Source organism: Saccopteryx leptura, chromosome 2 (genome assembly GCF_036850995.1).
Source record: "Saccopteryx leptura isolate mSacLep1 chromosome 2, mSacLep1_pri_phased_curated, whole genome shotgun sequence".
NCBI classification, from domain to species: domain Eukaryota; kingdom Metazoa; phylum Chordata; class Mammalia; order Chiroptera; family Emballonuridae; genus Saccopteryx; species Saccopteryx leptura.
The window spans coordinates 364,647,299-364,666,390 of NC_089504.1; the positions used below are offsets into that span (position 1 = coordinate 364,647,299).

The 19,092-nt window shown below is 48.0% G+C and overlaps 1 protein-coding gene across 1 annotated transcript in view; it reads left to right on the plus strand.

Moving 5' to 3' along the window:
* AKAP10 (A-kinase anchoring protein 10) overlaps positions 1-19,092 on the plus strand; it is a 50,093-nt gene that overhangs the window by 12,924 nt on the left and 18,077 nt on the right. The window contains exons 3-8 of the mRNA XM_066364964.1: positions 2,944-3,126; positions 4,572-5,126; positions 12,791-12,889; positions 14,986-15,070; positions 16,024-16,147; positions 17,828-17,964. Of these exons, the coding sequence (XP_066221061.1) occupies positions 2,944-3,126; positions 4,572-5,126; positions 12,791-12,889; positions 14,986-15,070; positions 16,024-16,147; positions 17,828-17,964 (1,183 nt within the window). The remainder of the gene's footprint in view (positions 1-2,943; positions 3,127-4,571; positions 5,127-12,790; positions 12,890-14,985; positions 15,071-16,023; positions 16,148-17,827; positions 17,965-19,092) is intronic.

A 19,092-nucleotide genomic window follows, 5' to 3' on the forward strand; every position in this document is an offset into this window, starting at 1 on the left:
TTGGCATTTCTGACCTCAGTAATCCTGTTATCTTTGCCTTTTCTGCCCCCTTCTTTAGAATTATTTATTTAGCTGGACTTATTTCCCTATTAAACATTTATATATAGGCTCTTACTAAGCATCTGTTGGCTGTCCTGGTGATTATAGCGAACCAGTGTGTTCCTTATTAATCACACATTAGATTGCTCCCTAAAAGCAATTGGTTGACTTTATTTTATTTATTTATTTATTTTTAATTTATTTATTTATTCATTTTTAGAGAGGAGAGACAGAGAGAGAGGAGAGACAGAGAGAAGGAGGGAGGAGCCAGAAGCATCAACTCCCATATGTGCCTTGACCACGCAAGCCCAGGGTTTCGATCCGGTGGCCTCAGTATTTCCAGGTCAACGCTTTATCCACTGTGCCACCACAGGTCAGGCAGTTGACTTTATTTTAACATAGTAAAAAGCAAAACAGGCCCTGGCTGGTTGGCTCAGTGGTAGAGCGTCGGCCTGGCGTGCAGAAGTCCCGGGCTCGATTCCCGGCCAGGGCACATAGGAGAAGCGCCCATCTGCTTCTCCACCCCTCCCCCTCTCCTTCCTCTCTGTCTCTCTCTTCCCCTCCCGCAGCCGAGGCTCCATTGGAGCAAAGATGGCCCGGGCGCTGGGGATGGCTCCTTGGCCTCTGCCCAGGCGCTAGAGTGGCTCTGGTCGCAACAAAGCGACGCCCCGGAGGGGCAGAGCGTGGCCCCCTGGTGGGCAGAGTGTCGCCCCTGGTGGGCGTGCCGGGTGGATCCCGGTCGGGCGCATGCGGGAGTCTGTCTGACTGTCTCCCCCGTTTCCAGCTTCAGAAAAAAAAAAAAAATATATATATATATATATATATGTAAAAGCAAAACAGTACTCTGACAACCGAGTGAAAACATGGCCATTTCCAAGGCTTGGTTTTGTCCCCTAGAAGTACAGACTATTACAGTTTCACTTTGTCACTTTGGATGAGTGGCCTTAACATTTATTCCAAGTATGTACTTTATTGGAATCGCTCTATTGTCCCTATTTATAAGACATTCTTAGATTATAATCTCTGCTGCAGGTTTGATTTACCTCATTCTGTCAGTGAACCACATTCAGAATGGGAAAACTATTTCCATAGCCATTACATATAAATTTTATAAATGGCATGTATTTACATGATATCTATGGATTGTTACTTACTTAGGTTTCCTTTCAGATGCTTGTATGTGGGGTGCCTAGCATTGGATATTAACTCTATGTGCTCAGTTTGCCAAAGAGGGACTAGTTATAACTTTCTAATTAATTTGTAAGATGACTTTCTGCTTACTTCTGATCATTTAAAGCTAGTTGGGTTCCACGGTAGCTCCTAGTGCCCTCAGATTTGATTGGTGTTGATAGAGGCCAAAGGCCCCACCCAGCAGAGGCCAGGGACCTCTGCCTCTGGCTGCGGTAGGGGGAGGGGCGTTGATGTCCCAGGCACACCCTGTGCATCCACACTAACAGCGTCACTTTGGAAGTCTCCAACTCTCTTTAGATTCTTCATTTGTAGAATGAGAGGATTGACTGGCCTACCTAACTTCTAAATCTGTACCTGGCTAAAACAATCCTTTGCTCCTGTTCTGTTTATGACACTATAGCATCTGTGCTTAGCATTCCTGCCATAACTGAAAAAAATTATTTGAAGACAGCTTCATTGTGTAATTCTCTCAACTCTTGTTGAATGACTGATAAATATAGATACCTGGGAAATAGTTATAGACATTCACGTTTTTATCTGTTTTATAAATGCATCTCAAGGAGTAATAGATTAAATTACAGTGCTGTGTATTCTTTATAAGAAATATTACCAAGTATTACTCAGATTCTGTGTCTGGGAACTGTTTACCTAGACTGAGAACACCTGTCTGCTGACTGCTCCATAAAATAAGTGGCGTTAATGGATCAAGTTCTGTTATCTCAGAATAACTAGGGTTGTGCAGTGCTGAGTGACCTGTGTCATTTCTGTCCTTGCTGTAGCAATGTGTACTAAACCACAACTTACCGTATTTCCCCATGTATAAAACACCTGAATTTGGGGGCCCGAAATTTGGAAAAAAAATGTATTCCATAAAGTTATTGAACTCGTTTTATTCATCATAAAATTCATACAGCTCCTCATCACTGTCAAAACTCCCATCTATTAGCTTGTCCTCGTCTGTGTCTGGTGACAAGTCACCGTCTTCAACAATGAGCACAGAAACAAGTGGGAAATGCAAGTAAAAAAATCTACAACCACTGTATAAGGCGCACCCAGTTTTTAAACCGCAAATTTTTGGAAAAGGGTGTGTCTGATACATGGGGGAATATGGTATTAGAAAGTAAGAGCCTTTGATATTCGTGTGGAATAAAGAGGATAGGTACAGCCTGACTGGTGGTGGCGTGATGGGTCAAGCACTGACCTGGGACGCGAAGGCCCCAGGTTTGAAACCCTGAGGTCGCAGGCTTGAGCGTGGGATCATCAACGTAACCCCATGGTTGCTGGCTTGAACCCAGGGTCACTGGCTCAGCTGGAGCCCCCCCCCCCCTTCAAGGCACATATGAGAAGCAATCGGTGAACAACTAAGGTGCCACAACTATGAGTTGATGCTTCTCATCTCTCTCCCTCTCTCTCTCTCTAAAAAAAAAGAAAATAGGATAGGTAGACTATTAATTCAGCTATAGCAACAAGTTCATAGTGTTACTTTATAACATTGTTTCATTTATTTGTTTGTTTATTTTAATTAAGTGAGAGGTGGGGAGGCAGAGACAGACTTTTCTGCTGGTAAATTTACACTTAAGTCTTGTGAATGTGCTCACGCAAGACAGAGGCTACAAAACTTAATTTTTAAAGCTCTCTTAAAGACCTCTTTTGAGACAGTCTTACAAACTATCAAATTTTGTCTAATTTTGAACAATTTTTGAAAACTTACAGCCTCCCTGTCCGTACATTCCCCACAAAAGAGCACTAGAAATCACGCCTTGCTGGAGGCGGCAGGGCCGAGTCCTGTTGCCCTCAGCGCCATCTCCGCCAACATGGACTCCTTCTCCAGCAGCAGGACGGCGGCCCTGCAGCGGCAGCCCAGCCACATGGAGGCCGCGCACTTCGGAGACCTGGGTGAGTGGCGGCCCCTCTGGTCCCCTGCTCACCTGCGGCTGCGGGAGGAAGGAGCTGGGTATGCCTTGGGAAACCCTTGCCAAAGGATACAGAGATGTGTCATTGGAGGGGGCTTTGAAACAATGTATTTATGTTAAAATAACAGCTGTGAGTGTGATGGAAGCCCTCATGTTGTATTCCTATAAATACAAAATGTGAAGCAGGCACAGTAGAAACATTGGCCATTTCCAGAAGGAGAAATGCATTGGCCTGTGTCAAAAACATGCCTTATTTTACTAATACTCGGGGAAATGCAAATTAAAATAACAGGTTAATGTTCCCCTAACACATTAGCAGATTTTTTTTTTTTTTTCCTGAGGTGAGAAGCTGGAGGCAGAGAGACAGACTCCTGCATGTGCCCAACCGGGATCCACCCGGCATGCCCACCAGGGGGTGATGCTCTGCCCATGAAATCTCCGCTGCAACTGGAGCCATTCTAGCACCTGAGGCGGAGGCCACAGAGCCATCCTCAGTGCCCGGCCCAGCTTTGCTCCAGTGGAGCCTCGGCTGCGGGAGGGGAAGAGAGAGACAGAGAGGAAGGAGAGGGCGAGGGGTGGAGAAGCAGATGGGCGCTCCTCCTGTGTGCCCTGGCTGGGAATCGAACCTGGGACTCCCGCACGCCAGGCCAACGCTCTACCACTGAGCCAACCGGCCAGGGCTACTTTTTATTTTTTGTTCATTAGAGCCCACATTTAAGTGAAGTCACATGGTACTTGTTATTCTCTGACTGGCTTTTAAGATAAAATCCCAGAGCTACTCTTTATTCTGTTTTAAATGATACTAGGAGTTCATAGCACTTTTCTAGCTCTATCCACACATCTACAACTGTTCCTCAGGACAAAGTCCTGGAGGTGGGAGTTACTAGACTGAAAACCATGCTGATGGCTAAGGGTTACTCTGTTACTGAACGCTCCTCCAGAGGGGCGTGGCCGGTTCACCTTCTCCACCAGTGGCAGAGGGCTTCCTGTTTCATCCCGCCCTTGTTAGCACTTGTTACCAGTGTTTGAAAAAAATACCTTCCCATTTGACAGGCAAAAATGTAGTCTTGTATTGATCCTCTTTTCTGGGATTTTTAATAAAGTTGAAAAGTTAAACATTTTTTTGGCCTTTTTTCTTTCTCTGGGACTCGTATCAGAAGATTTTTAAAGAGTTTACAGGGTCTGGGTTGCCATTAAAAGAGAAGTAAGGATTATTTGATTAACAAGGAGCTTTTTGGTCATGTGAATAAGTTTTGGACAGTTGTCTCTTGGCTCACTTAGAAACCAAAACCGTAGTAGTTCTAGCTCTTTATTTATTTAAGTTGCTAGGAAGTAAACTTTATTTTAGAACTTGGATGCTAGGTGACTAATCTGTTCATCTTAAAAACTATGTGTTACTGAACTGCTAATTCTTTTGCTTTTTTTTAGGCAGGTCTTGTCTGGACTACCAGGTTCAAGAGGCTAAGTCAAGTCTTTCGAAGACCCTTGAACAAGTCTTGCATGACACGCTTGTCCTCCCTTATTTCATTCAGTTCATGGAACTTCGGAGGATGGAGCATTTGGTTAAATTTTGGTTGGAAGCGGAAAGTTTTCACTCGACAACGTGGTCCCGAATAAGAGCCCACAGTCTGAACACCGTGAAGCAGAGCTCGCTGGCTGAGCCGGTCTCCCCATCCAGAAAGCAAGACACTGCAGCACCCGTGCTGACCGAGTCTCTGGACAAGAGACTAGAGGGTTCCAGCTCAGCCCAACTGCTTATGCCTCCGTCGGGAGGAACCGACCCGAACAACAGAACTAGCAGCTCCCCGATCCCCTTGCTCCTTTCCCGGGAATGTGACAGTACCCACTCTCTCCATCCCGAAGTAACCAGAAGAGAAGCTCATCAAGTTTCCATGGAAACCCAAGACTCCTGCAGACTTCCAGTAGCCAGTAGAAATAGTCTCTCTTCTCCACTAAAGGAATTATCAGGAAAACTAATGAAAAGTAAGTACGTGGTTTCCATCTCTCTGTATCTTTTTTATTTATTTTTAATCAGTGTACAAGGTGGAACTTGAGATGGGGAATAAAAGGACTGGAATGATTTTTTTCTCTCTCAGACCCACTTTCAAGTTTGGAGAGTGCCCTGCAGTAGGTCAGTGCATCAGAAAGGAACCGGGCGGGTATCAGCAGTGGTGGGAGTCTCTAAGCAGAAGGCCCGCAGAATTAGCCGAAGAAGAAGGATCCGGTGCCATGCTGTCCTACATTCCCTTCCGCAGATTTCGAAATCAAAGCATTGTGCTGATAGTAGCTTAGTCCCTCCTGTCGGTCTTAATTGTGTTACAATCCTTTGCAGACGAATGTATTTTTTACTTGCTAGTTAGTAGGGGACTTTTCTCGAGGTCCTGTGCTCAGTGCTACACTTAGGGAACCCTGGCTTATGTCCTGCGCCCTGGCCCTCGGCTGTATCCTCCGTGGGAGCTGGAGGCACAGCCCAGGGATTTCCTCAAGGGCACCTTTCTTGTTTTAGTCTCTACTTGGAAAGGACGCACTCTTATTTTTCAATTTCCACCTTCCGGCATTTTAATTAGACCGCTTCTGTTTGTCTGTTTTTTATCTTATCTGTCCTTTGTTTCTCAAAGGGCTAGGTGATTTTCCTTTTTGTTTTCTTCTCTTGTGCTTTTTTTTATCCTATTAAGACTGCATTTTTTTTTTTTTTGTATTTTTCCGAAGCCAGAAACGGGGAAGCCGTCAGACAGACTCCTGCAGGCACCCGACTGGGATCCACCTGGCACGCTCACCAGGGGGCGATGCTCTGCCCATCTTGGGGCATCGCTCTGCTGCAATCAGAGCCATTCTAGCGCCTGAGGCAGGGGCCACAGAGCCATCCTCAGCACCGGGCAAACTTTGCTCCAGTGGAGGCTTGGCTGCGGGAGGGGAAGAGAGAGACAAAGAGGAAGGAGAGGGGGAGGGGTGGAGAAGCAGATGGACGCTTCTTCTGTGTGCCCTGGCCGGGAATCGAACCCGGGACTCCCGCACGCCAGGCCAACACTCTACCACTGAGCCAACCGGCCAGGGCCGACTGCATATTTTTTTAGAGCAATTTGAAGTTGACAGCAGAGTTGTGGGGAGGGTGCTGATGTCCCACGTACTGCCAAGGCATTGTGTGGGTCCTGGGCCACTGCCCTTGAAACCGCAGGCTCCGCTTCTGGGATTGGTAGTTCTTCTCCTGTGAATCCCCCACCCCCATGCACTTTTACCCGTCCTGACTTGCACTGGCTTCTCCGGGTCCACGATTCCTTCTCCGCAGCTCAGAACTCCAGGAAGTGCTCGCTGCCACAAGTTCTTTTTAAAATGAACCAAACTAACCCTGACCTGGCATGAACTTACTGCAGAACTGTGAACATATTTGATTATGGAGTATTGTCCCACATGCTGCTGGGTTAGTGATACGGGATATGTAAATACAGTGTGTTACCTCTAAACAGCCCCTCCCCAATTTTAAATTCTAAACAATTACTAGCCCCAAAGGTTTCCGATAAGGGAGCTGCCTGTACTTGTTTCCGCCTCTCGTTTCCTGTACTCACCACAAGCTCTGATCCACTCTCTAAACGCGGTATGGAAGAATTCAGTATTGGGAAGACTTCCTTTGAACATCTAGTCGGGCCTGTTTCTTTATTGTAATATACTTTGTTGTTTTGCTGGTACTTTGTCATTAGAAAGTATGAATAGAAACAGTAGCCCTGTCCCAGCACGCTAAGGTCCCTCCCGTGTTCCGTCCTGGTCGTGTAGGAGAAGCAGTCGGTGAGTCCACAGTCAAGTGGAACAGCGAGTTAGTGCTCCTCCTCTCCTCTCCCTCCCCCCTCCCCTCTCCCCCACTCCCCCACTGCCCCCTCTCCCCTCCCCAAAGAAAAGGAAAGTAGAAATAATAGAGTTATTAAAAGGGTACATTTTTTTGCCTGACCTGTGGTGGTGCAGTGGATAAAGCGTCGACCTGGAAATGCTGAGGTCACCGGTTCGAAACCCTGGGCTTGCCTGGTCAAGGCACATATGGGAGTTGATGCTTCCAGCTCCTCCCCCCTTCTCTCTCTCTCTCTCTCTCTCTCTCCTCTCTCTCTCCCTCTCTGTCTCTCTCTCTCCCTTTCTTCTCTCTAAAAAATGAATAAAAAAAATTTTTTTTTTAAATCTTAAAAGGGTACTTTTTTTTCATTATTTTTAAAATTTATGTGCAGTAAATTGATTTTTTTTTTCCTAACAGAGACAGAGAGAATCAGAGAGAAGGACAGACGGTGGAAGACAGACAGGAAGGGAGAGATGAGAAGCATCAATCATCAGTTTTTTTTTGTTTGTTTGTTTGTTGTTTTTTGTTTTTTTTTCCTGAAGCTGGAAACGGGGAGAGACAGTCAGACAGACTCCCGCATGCGCCCGACCGGGATCCACCCGGCACGCCCACCAGGGGCAACGCTCTGCCCACCAGGGGGCGATGCTCTGCCCCTCTGGAGCGTTGCTCTGCCACGACCAGAGCCACTCTGGTGGCAGAGGCCAAGGAACCATCCCCAGTGCCCGGGCCATCTTCGCTCCAATGGAGCCTCGGCTGCGGGAGGAGAAGAGAGAGACAGAGAGGAAGGAGGGGTGTGGGGGTGGAGAAGCAAATGGGCGCTTCTCCTATGTGCCCTGGCCGGGGATCGAACCTGGGTGCCCCGCATGCCAGGCCGACTACCGCTGAGTCAACCGGCCAGGGCCAATCATCAGTTTTTCATTGCGACACCTTAGTTGTTCATTGATTGCTTTCTCATACATGCCTTGACCGCAGGCCTTCAGCAGACCGAGTGACCCTTTGCTCGAGCCAGCAACCTTGGGTCCAAGCTGGTGAGCCTTGCTCAAACCAGATGAGCCTGCGCTCAAGCTAGTAACCTTGGGGTTTCGAACCTGGGTCCTCTGTGTCCCAGTCCGACGCTCTATCCACTGTGCCACCACCTGGTCAGGCAGTAAATTGATTTTTTTGATGTATACTTGTATGAACCCTGACACATGCATAGATGCCTGTAACTGTCATCACAAGCAGGATAAAGATCAGTTGTCACCTTTGTAGTTAACTCCCTTCTGTATCCCAACACTTGGAACCGCTAATCCATTCTCCATCTCTCTAGTTTTGCCTTTTCCAGAGACCAGATAAGTGAGTTTATACAGTATATAGCTTTTGAGCCTGGATTCTTTTTTCTTTTCTTTTCTTTTCTTTTGTATTTTTCTGAAGTGAGAAGCGGGGAGGCAGAGAGACAGACTCCCTCATGCACCCTGGCATGCCCAACAGGGAGCAATGCTCTGCCCATATGGGCGGGGTGGGGGGGGTGCAACTGGAGTCATTCTAACGCCTGAGGCGGAGGCCATGGAGCTGTCCTCAGCTCCAGGGTCAGCTTTGCTCCAATGGAGCCTTGGCTGCAGGAGGGGAAGAGAGAGATAGAAAGGAGAGGGGGGGGGCGCCCTGGCCGGTTGGCTCAGCGGTAGAGCGTCGGCCTAGCGTGCGGAGGACCCGGGTTCGATTCCTGGCCAGGGCACACAGGAGAAGCGCCCATTTGCTTCTCCACCCCTCCACCGCACCTTCCTCTCTCTGTCTCTCTCTTCCCCTCCCTCAGCCAAGGCTCCATTGGAGCAAAGATGGCCCGGGCGCTGGGCATGGCTCTGTGGCCTCTGCCTCAGGCGCTAGAGTGGCTCTGGTCGCAACATGGTGACGCCCAGGATAGGCAGAGCATTGCCCCCTGGTGGGCAGAGCACCGCCCCATGGTGGGCGTGCCGGTGGATCCCGGTCGGGCGCATGCGGGAGTCTGTCTGACTGTCTCTCCCTGTTTCCAGCTTCAGAAAAATGAGAAAAAAAAAAAAAAAAAAAGGAGAGGGGGAAGGGTGGAGAAGCAGATGGGCGCTTCTCCTGTGTGCCCTGCCCGGGAATTGAACCCGGGATTTCCACACACCGGGCTGATGCTCTACCACTGAGCCAACTGGCCAGGGCCTTGAGCCTGGTTTCTTTACTCAACATAATGGCTTATATCAGTAGTTCATTGCTTTTTATTGCTCAGTCGCGCTGGACTGTGTGGATGTACTTCCTCTCCATCCACCTGTCAAATGACACCTGGGTGGTTTCCAGTGGTGATCATTATGAATAACACCATTATAAACATTTGTTGGCAAGATTTTGTGTGGACAGAGTGTTTATTTCAGTAGGGCAGACACTTCATGGGGTGCTGGATGCTGTGGTAAGTCTGTATTATCCAGGAAACTGCTGGACTGTTGTGTGGAGCAGCCGTGCTCTGCTGGTTTGCATTCCCACCAGCAGTGTGGGGGAATTGCTTGTTCCCTGGCCAGCGCTTGGTGTAATCGGCTCTGTGTTTATTTAGGTTGTTTTTTCGGTAGCAATGTCTTATTGTGGTGTATCTTTGCGTTTCCCTAGTGGCTAACGGTGTTGGGTCAGGCACGTACTTGCTGTTCCTAGATCTCTGGGAAGTGTTCAGACTCCCACACATTCTGTTGGGTTGTCTGCTTTATTATGGTTTAATTTTGAGAGTCCTTTATATACGTCCTGGATATAAGACCTTGATTTGCACGTGTTTTCTTGTAGTTTATAGTTTACTTGCATTCACTGAACAATGTCTTTCACGGAGCAAAAGAACTTTTTGATTAAGTCCAGTTTATCAGCTTTTCTTCTGGAGATTGTGCTTTTGGTGTGGTATCTAAGAGCTCTTCGCCTTAACAAAGGTCATAAAGATTTGCTCCTGTGTTTTCTAAAGGAGGTGTTAGGTTTTATACTTTGCATTTAGATATGGGCCCTGTTTTGAGTTAGTATTGTGTAAGGTATGAAGGTTAGGTCAGTTTTTGTTTAATTTTTGCATGTGGATGCCTGATTGTTCTTACACCATTAATTGAAAACACTGCCCTCGCTACACTGAATGAATGGCCTCTGGACGTTGGCTGGGTTAGTGTGGGTCTGTTTCTGGAGTTTGTCTGGTTCCATTATTGTGTGTGTCCGTTTCTTCACTGATGCCACACTGTAGCTTTAGTGAGGCTTACTGTCGGGTGGTATGACTCTGCCAACTGTTTTCTTTCTTTTTGACTGTTCTAGTTTCTTTCATTTTCATATATATTTTAAAATAGTCTTGCCTGTATTTACGAGAAGCCCTACTGGGATTTTTATTGGAATTGCACTCAAAGAAAAGGTCAGTTTGGGGAGAGTTTACATCTGAACTGTATTGAGTGTTAAAATCCATAGACATGGTGTGCCTCTTTGTCGATTTAGGTCTTTGATTGCTTTTATTTATTTATTTTCTTTTTCTTTTCCAAGTGAGAGTGTGGGGGATAGAGAGACATACTCCCACATGTGTCCCAACCGGGATCCACCTGGCGACCCCCATTTGGGGCCATGCTTGCAACTGAGCTATTTTTAGTGCCTGAGGTGGAGGCTCCAGGGAACCATCCTCAGTGCCTGGACTGATGCCCTTGAACCAATCAAACCATGGCTGCAGGATGGAGAGAGAGAAGGGGGAGGGGTGCAGAAGCAGATGGGTGCTTCTCCTGTGTGCCCTGACTGGGAATCGAACCCAGACATCCACATGCTGGGCATGTTTTTTTTGTTTGTTTGTTTTTGTTTTTGTATTTTTCTGAAGCTGGAAACGGGAGAGACAGTCAGACAGACTCCTGCATGCGCCTGACCGGGATCCACCTGGCACGCCCACCAGGGGCAATGCTCTGCCCACCAGGGGGCGATGCTCTGCCCCTCCGGGGCGTCGCTCTGCCGCGACCAGAGCCACTCTTAACGCCTGGGGCAGAGGCCGAGGAGCTATCCCCAGCGCCCAGGCCATCTTTGCTCCAATGGAACCTTGGCTGCGGGAGGGGAAGAGAGAGACAGAGAGGAAGGAGGGGGGGTGGAGAAGCAAATGGGCGCTTCTCCTATGTGCCCTGGCTGGGAATCGAACCCGGGTCCCCCGCACGCCAGGCCGATGCTCTACCACTGAGCCAACCGGCCAGGGCCGGCATGTTTTATTTAAGGGTATCAAAACATTTTTCAGAGAGTTTTTAATCCCCAGAAAATAAATGTGCTTTAGCATCTCTACAGTGTACAAATGTTACAGCCTTTGTCAGGGATTAGCAACTGTTTTTCGTTGGTGGAAAAGCAGAGTCTCAAGTGCAGGGGCTGCTGCCTGTGTGGTGGTCTGGTGTGCAACCCTTTTGGCACATGGGTGCATTTACCACCCTGGAAGCGAACCGCTGCTCTGAAGGTTTTTATGGTTTCAGTGTGTGGGCATGACTGATTTAATTATTGGACGGACATTGGTTATTAGTTTTATGGCCCCTGCCTTTCTACCTTGCTCTGACATCTGTGAGCCAGCCCGCGTCCCTCCAGTCACCTAATTACCATACACTTCCCTAGGCTGAGAGGGGCGAGTGAGCAACTCAGGGTGCTCCCAGCGTCCCTGCCACTCCAAGGGCATTAGAAGCTCTGTGCCAGGACCCAGGGTAGGACTTCATGTGTTTCTTCTATCACGATGTCACAGTATACTTCCACGAAAATATAGTAACATAACCAATTGAATTCCAAAGCAGGTAGGAGAATCCAGCAGTTTCCCATCAAGGCAGATTTAAAACATTGCCTTCTTCTAATTAATTTTTTCAACTTGAAAAGGTTATTTTCCATTTAAAAAAAATGGTGTCTGTGTTAACTTCTAGCATATTTAATATTATTCATTTTAACTGAATCAACAGTTTTTCTTATTTTTAATTTCTAATACCTTAATGTCTGTAAATGAAATTCATTAAACAAAAGCTCATTTGGGCCTGACCAGGCGGTGGCGCAGTGGGTAGAGCGTCGAACTGGGATATGGAGGACCCAGATTCGAGACCCCGAGGTCACCAGCTTGAGCGCGGGCTCATCTGGTTTGAGCAAAGGTCTCAGGCTTGGACCCAGGGTCACTGGCTTGAGCAGGGGGTTACTCGGTCTGCTGACAGCCCGTGGTCAAGGCACATATGAGAGAGTGGTCGATGAACAGTTAAGGTGTCGCAACGAAAAACTGATGATTGATGCTTCTCAACTCTCTCTGTTCCTGTCTGTCTGTCCCTAACTATCCCTCTCTCTGACTCTCTCTGTCTCTGTAAGAAAAAATAACAAAAAGCTCATTTGGGGTTCTCAATAATTTTTAATATATCAAAGTTCTGAGAATACGAAGTTTGAGTTTCGTTGTTTTAATATTCTGGGGTTTTGAAGGTCAAGTGAGTGTAATATTCATGAATGTGAAACCATTTTGTAAAATACGTGTAGATTCACAAGTAACTTCTGAGCCCCTGCGGTTGTAGTGCTGGGCGTGTCCCTCGAGCTCAGGCTGGGAGACCTGGAGAGAGTGTGCACTGCTGCCCTTAGGGAGGCAGCTCGCTCCGGTGAGGGCCGGAGGGGTCCACAGAGCTCCTCTCCCACAGACCAGACAGCCCCAAACCGACCTCATGACGAGGCTTGTTTTGCCCTCAGTGTATTTGTGTTTCTATCTGTAATACACACGCACACGTCTGTGTGTCTGTGTGTGTGCGTGCACGTGTGCGCGGGCTCACAGCACACGGCCCCCCGTGCATGCGCAGAGTTCATTAGGAGGTCAAGTGCGTTTTGGGTGGTGACGTTTCCGCTTCTTCCCTTGCAGGTATAGAACAAGATGCAGTGAACACTTTTACCAAGTACATATCTCCAGACGCTGCTAAACCCATACCCATCACAGAAGCAATGAGAAATGATATCATAGGTAAGCAGTGCTTCAAGCTATGGCAAAAAGAAAAAGAAAAAAAAAAAATTTTTGGTTATTGATTTTAAGAGAATTTTTTATGGACATGAAATTTAATATACCCTTTCCTAGTCTGTTTTCAGATATCTGGTTGAAGCTCACTCACAAACTTTCTCTCTTAGATGTTTAGACAAATTCTTAGACTTTGACTTGAACAACAGCAGCAGCAAGAACAGTAATATCACACATTTATTCAGTGTTGACTTTGCCCCAGTATTCTGAGTAGGGTCCAGTGATAAACTCACTTAATCTTCTAATGAACCTTGCCACATAAATACAGTTACTATTTTATAAGTAAGCAAGTAAGCGCAGAGGGGAGTAATGTTCCCAACGTCACACAGCACGGGTGTTGGCCGAGGCAGGATTTGAAACCGGGTTCCTGCGTGCTAACCAAGACGCTGCTGGACAGTGTTTTCCCAACAGGAAGGAGGCCAATCTCTAATGTCCTCATCCCACTGCCCAGAAAATACGAGAGCAGAAAAATCAAAGTGAAGCATCGTTTCAGGAAATTGTTCCCATTATATGTGCGTACGTGTATACTCAGTCACATCAATATATTTCTCTGTAAATCATAGTAAGAAAAAACGAAGGCCCTACGTTTACCTGTAATCCCAGATATAGTGGTCTAGTCGTTCATTGAACAAATATCAAGTCCTAGTAGTAAGTCTTGTATCTTTATTACAAAAATATCAGTATTTTTGGTTGGTGAAATACAGTGCGCTGTTCTGCTCTTAGCAGATTCTTCCCTGCTGAGGCCTCTGTGGTCAGATTCTTCCCTGCTGAGGCCCCTGTGGTCTTTGCTGCGGGTCCTCTGTGGTCAGATTCTTCCCTGCTGAGGCCTCTGTGGTCTTTGCTGCGGGTCCTCTGTGGTCAGATTCTTCCCTGCTGAGGCCTCTGTGGTCTTTGCTGCGGGTCCTCTGTGGTCAGATTCTTCCCTGCTGAGGCCTCTGTGGTCTTGGCTGTGGGTCCTCTGCACTCCGTTGGCTGGCGTCCCCGCCGCGCTCCTTACAGTGGCCACCACGCTGTCCAGCGAACGACTGTGGGCCGTCCCAGGGCCCCTCAGACGCGGTCCCCATTGTTTTCCTTCCTTTCCCCCTCCGGACACCTGTAACACACGGCTCTTCCTGACTCGTGGGTTGTCCTCATCTGCTTGTACTTTGGGATTTTCACCCAGTTTTGTTGCAGCCGTTGTCGTGGCTTCTGGTTTTCTGTGCAGTTCCTTTGTTTTTATGTGGGGATTTGTTACTACCATCTTCCAGACTTTTCTCTAGACTGACTTTTTCCAATAATACATCTGGGGTGTCTTAACTGATTAGAATTTGGCAGTTTAAGGAATTGGTTGGCTAGCGATATCCTAGGAGGTTTGATTGTCTCTATTGATAACCAGTTTACCTTTTGATTCTTTGGGGGGTATTTAATGTATAATTCTATACGAATTAATTTTATGTTAAAGCTTTTTGTTTCTGCTTTTGCTTATGTAGATGCTTAGAAGGACCTTCTCTACCTTAAGCTCAGCTGTTCACCTGTGTTTCTTCTTAGTTTCATTTAAAACCTAATTTATGTTTCTTTTTTTTTTTTTTTTTTGTATTTTTCTGAAGCTGGAAACGGGGAGAGACAGTCAGACTCCCGCATGCGCCCGACCAGGATCCACCCGGCACGCCCACCAGGGGCAACGCTCTGCCCACCAGGGGGCGATGCTCTGCCCCTCCGGGGCATCGCTCTGCCGCGACCAGAGCCACTCTAGCGCCTGGGGCAGAGGCCAAGGAGCCATCCCCAGCGCCCGGGCCATCTTTGCTCCAATGGAGCCTTGGCTGCGGGAGGGGAAGAGAGAGACAGAGAGGAAGGAAGGGGGGGGGTGGAGAAGCAAATGGGTGCTTCTCCTATGTGCCCTGGCCGGGAATCGAACCCAGGTCCCCCGCACACCATGCCGACGCTCTACCGCTAAGCCAACCGGCCAGGGCCAATTTATGTTTCTTTACAGTTATTTCCTACTTGAGTCAGAAATTTGTACGTTTTGGATTTAATAGAAATTACATTATTTACCATTTCTTTTACAGCAAAGATCTGTGGAGAAGACGGGCAGGTGGACCCCAACTGTTTCGTGTTGGCGCAGTCCGTGGTCTTCGGTGCGATGGAGCAAGAGTGAGTCCCTCTCCGCTCGCGTGTGCCCGCGGGAAGCTCCGTGCAGACGGAAGCGGCTGTCTGAGGACTGTAGTGCGCTGAATGTTTACAGTCTTGCAGGCACACTCTAAGACTCTTGGTTAAAAAAATTTTTTAATGTAAATTGTGAACTCTTAAAAATAAAACAAGTTTTTATTTTTCATGTTACTGTTTCCTAAGTTAAAAGAATTTGTTTTAATCCTGAAGTCATTCGGGGTGATTGTTACTACTAGAATTGGTCTGTTTATTTAAACAATGTGTCTTTAGACGGATGTCCTCACATGCACGCTCTAAGCTCAGTGTATGCCGTGTGACCAAATTCATACAGATTGGTTGAAACTGCCTCCAAAGGCTTTTTGTTTTTTATTTTGTTTTTTTTCTGTATTTTTTCTCTTAATAATCACTGCTGCGTGCCCTTAAACTGATTCTACATATTCGTTCTTTCATGTAACATCTGTGAGGAGGGTGCTCTGAGCAAGGCGTGGTTAGATATCCTACCTGCCTGGGAGCTGCAGCCTCACAAGGGAAGTGGGGTCTGTTCCGTTGTCACTGGGACGTGAGGTCACAGGGGCTGGCTGTCCAGCGGAGCTCCGAGGACCTGAGAGGCTGCTTACAATTCTGTTGTCACTGGGACGTGAGGTCGCAGGGGCTGGCTGTCCAGCGGAGCTCCGAGGACCTGAGAGGCCGCTTACAATTCTGTTGTCACTGTGACGTGAGGGCGCAGGGGCTGGCTGTCCAGCGGAGCTCCGAGGACCTGAGAGGCCGCTTACAGGAGGCGCGGTCCGTCGGGCACAGCACAGCACACGGGGAGGGAGGGCGCGTGGACCTTAGGCCTTTCAGATGCTATAGGCACAGGATGGAAAGAGTATACTTTTCCCAATGGAGCTCTTTCCTTCGGTTCTCCCCTCAAATTGTCCCTTTTTGTCCACGTGCAGGCACTTTAGTGATTTTCTGCGGAGTCACCATTTCTGTAAATACCAGATTGAAGTGCTGACCAGTGGGACCGTTTACCTGGCTGACATTCTCTTCTGTGAGTCAGCCCTCTTTTATTTCTCCGAGGTAAATCTGCTTTCCTTGCCTACGCCCAGAGGGTGGGGGGCTCTCAGCCTCCGCATGGAGAACGCAGGGCTCCTGTCCACAGCAAGTAGCATAGAAGGGACAGTGATTTCCCAGAAGATCAATTGAATTTAAATAATTTTATTGTTTTAAGTTGTAGGTAATGGCAAGAGAACTTTAGTGACACGCTAGTCAGATTAAGGAGAAAACGTGAAAATTCAATGTAAAATAAGTCTAATTTTGGAAAACATAATGATGAGGAAGTATATTTTTAATTATTTGGAGTTGTTTTAAAAACTACAGAATTGCCTTACCTGAGGTGGTGCAGTGGACAAAGCATGGACCTGGAATGCTGAGGTCGCCAGTTTGAAACCCCGGGCTTGCCTGGTTAAGGCACATACAAAAAGCAGCTATGAGTTGGTGCTTCCCACTCCTCCCCCCGCCTTTTTCTTTCTCTTTCCTCTCTAAAATCAATAAATAAAATCTAAAAATTAGCCTATCAATTTTTATTTTTTTTAGAGAGAGACACAGAGGAAGGGAGAGTGATGAGAAGCATCACCTTGTAGTTGCGTCACCTTAGTTCTTTTTTTTTTTAAGATTTTTTTATTTATTCATTATAGAGAGAGAGAAGGGGGGAGGAGCAGGAAGCATCAACTACCCGTATGTGCCTTGACCAGGCAAGCCCAGGGTTTTGAACCGGCAACCTCAGTGTTTCCAGGTTGACGCTTTATCCACTGCGCCACCACAGATCAGGTACCTTAGTTCTTTGATTACTTCTGATACGTGCCTTGGCCAGAGGGCCCAAACTGAGCCAGTGACCCCTTGCTCAAGCCAGTGACCTTGAGCTTCAAGTCAGCGACCTTTTGGCTCAAGCCAGCAACTGGGGGATCATGGTGATGGTCCTGTGCTCGAGCTGGTGAGCCTGCACTTAAGCCAGAGGAGCCTGGGCTCAAGCCAGCAACCTTGGGGTTTCAAACCTGGGACATCAACGTCTCAGGTCAGTGCTCTATCCACTGCGCCTCCACCAGTCGAGCAAAAAGCCACATTTGATACTTGATTCCAGTGCACAGATACTTGCAGAGCAGATGTCAGAAGAGAGAAAGAAAAGCAATGAATTTTTTCCTACTATCGTCACCTTTGCTTTAGCCACTTGATAGGACTGAGTACCTTCATCTCTGAGGCACGCCCTTAGTGTAACGGTATGAAGTAGAGAGGGTTCTCCGTCTCCGAGTCTCAGAGCAGAGACTCGGTCCACCCTTGATTCTGCCTTGTCACAGGACTGCAGTTCAGCTGGTTTACTGTACCAGCCCCTCTCTCTGCCGAGTGTGAGTCGGCGTCGTTGAGGTTGAGCTGGCTGCACGGGGTGGTGGGGTTGGTCAGGTGGCAGGACTTGGCCGGGCCCCTTGGCTGCACATTGGCTGGCACAGAGCCGCTGACCCGTCTGCCCTGTGGCGTCCACTCTGGGTCGCTCGGAGGTGCGTCCAGCTGTGTAGTGGTCATGCTTCTGTTCACTTTCTGTTTTTGTTTTTCCCCAAAAAGAATGTTTTTGAACTTTTCAATCTCAAGTGACGCTAAGTTGCTGGTGAGCAGTAACTAAGAAACGGACCTGTCAGTTTTGTTGTTGTTTTGTGGGGGTTTTTGCCTATTGCAGTCTCATTGCCCTCCGATGTCTTCTCTCCCCAGTACATGGAGAAGGAGGACGCCGTGAACGTCCTGCAGTTCTGGCTGGCCGCGGACAACTTCCAGTCGCAGCTCGCCGCCAAAAAAGGCCAGTATGATGGGCAGGAGGCGCAGAACGATGCCATGATTTTATATGACAAGTGAGTTTCATCAAGAGGTGTGTGCAGCCTCGGCCAGTATTGACTGAGTGTTTCGTATAAACTTCAGAAAGAAAGGCGAGTAAACTCAGTCTGTGTCGTCAGGGAGCTGCAGGGACCAGCATACAAGCTGTTTTTCACATGGTGTGTGGGGAGTTTTGAGGGTCCTTAGGACCAGACCTTCTGCCGGAGGAAGAGGGGAGGTTTGTGTGTGGCAGGCAGGACAACATGGGACATTCGGGAGGGCTTCGCAGGAGAATGATCTAAATTTAGAGTTCTGAAGAATGAATTGAATTTGCAAGCCAGAGAAGGCAGGAGAGAACATTCTAGCAGAGGCACTGGCCCATGCAAAGCCATAGGAACTTCTGGGAATGCAGCCTTTCAAGAGGCTTGAGTTTGGGTAATTGAAACTTGGGTATGGGATGCTAGAGGAAGAGGCAGCCAAGTGGAATATATTGCCAAGGGTCCTGAACATCTATGGGTGTATCGTAGTTTTCTGGTGCAAATCTGCCCAGCCGGCATAGCTGTTCAGTAACGAATAGTTTTTCATTTGTCTTCACTGCAGAGGAGAGGGTGGCCCAGTCTCACAGTGAGCGGAATCGAGAGCCCCAGGCAAGGGACAGAAGTTGTGGCCCACTTCGTGTAACTTTCCTACTCTGTACAGAAGAGTAGTGAGCTCATGTCACCCGCCGGCCTGTGCTCAGAGGGTGGCGTGGGGGCAGAGAAGCCCCCGTGGTCGTCCAGGTGGGGAGAGAGCGGGGAGCACCGGGGCCAGTGACCCCTGAGCCTTGCTGTGCAGCTGGTGCTGGGCTGTCTGCGCGAGCCTCTCACCTGGGAACTTGTTAAAAATAGGTTTCTGGTCCCCCTCTCTCAAAGACACTGACTCAGCAGGTGTGAGGTGAGACCCAGGAATCTTTATTTTTAGACGAGACCACAGATGACTCTGAGGAGTAGCCAGCTAAGGGATCTAGTCTGCTTCTCCTGTTTTGCAGATACAAACGCTAAGGCCCAGAGAGTCGGTGGCTCTTTCAGAGTCATAGGGCAAGTTCGTGGCAGCACGTGGGCTGGAGCGCAGTTCTGCACGTCTGTCCGGGTTATTTTAGTGTATTTGTGGAAGATACAATATAGGAA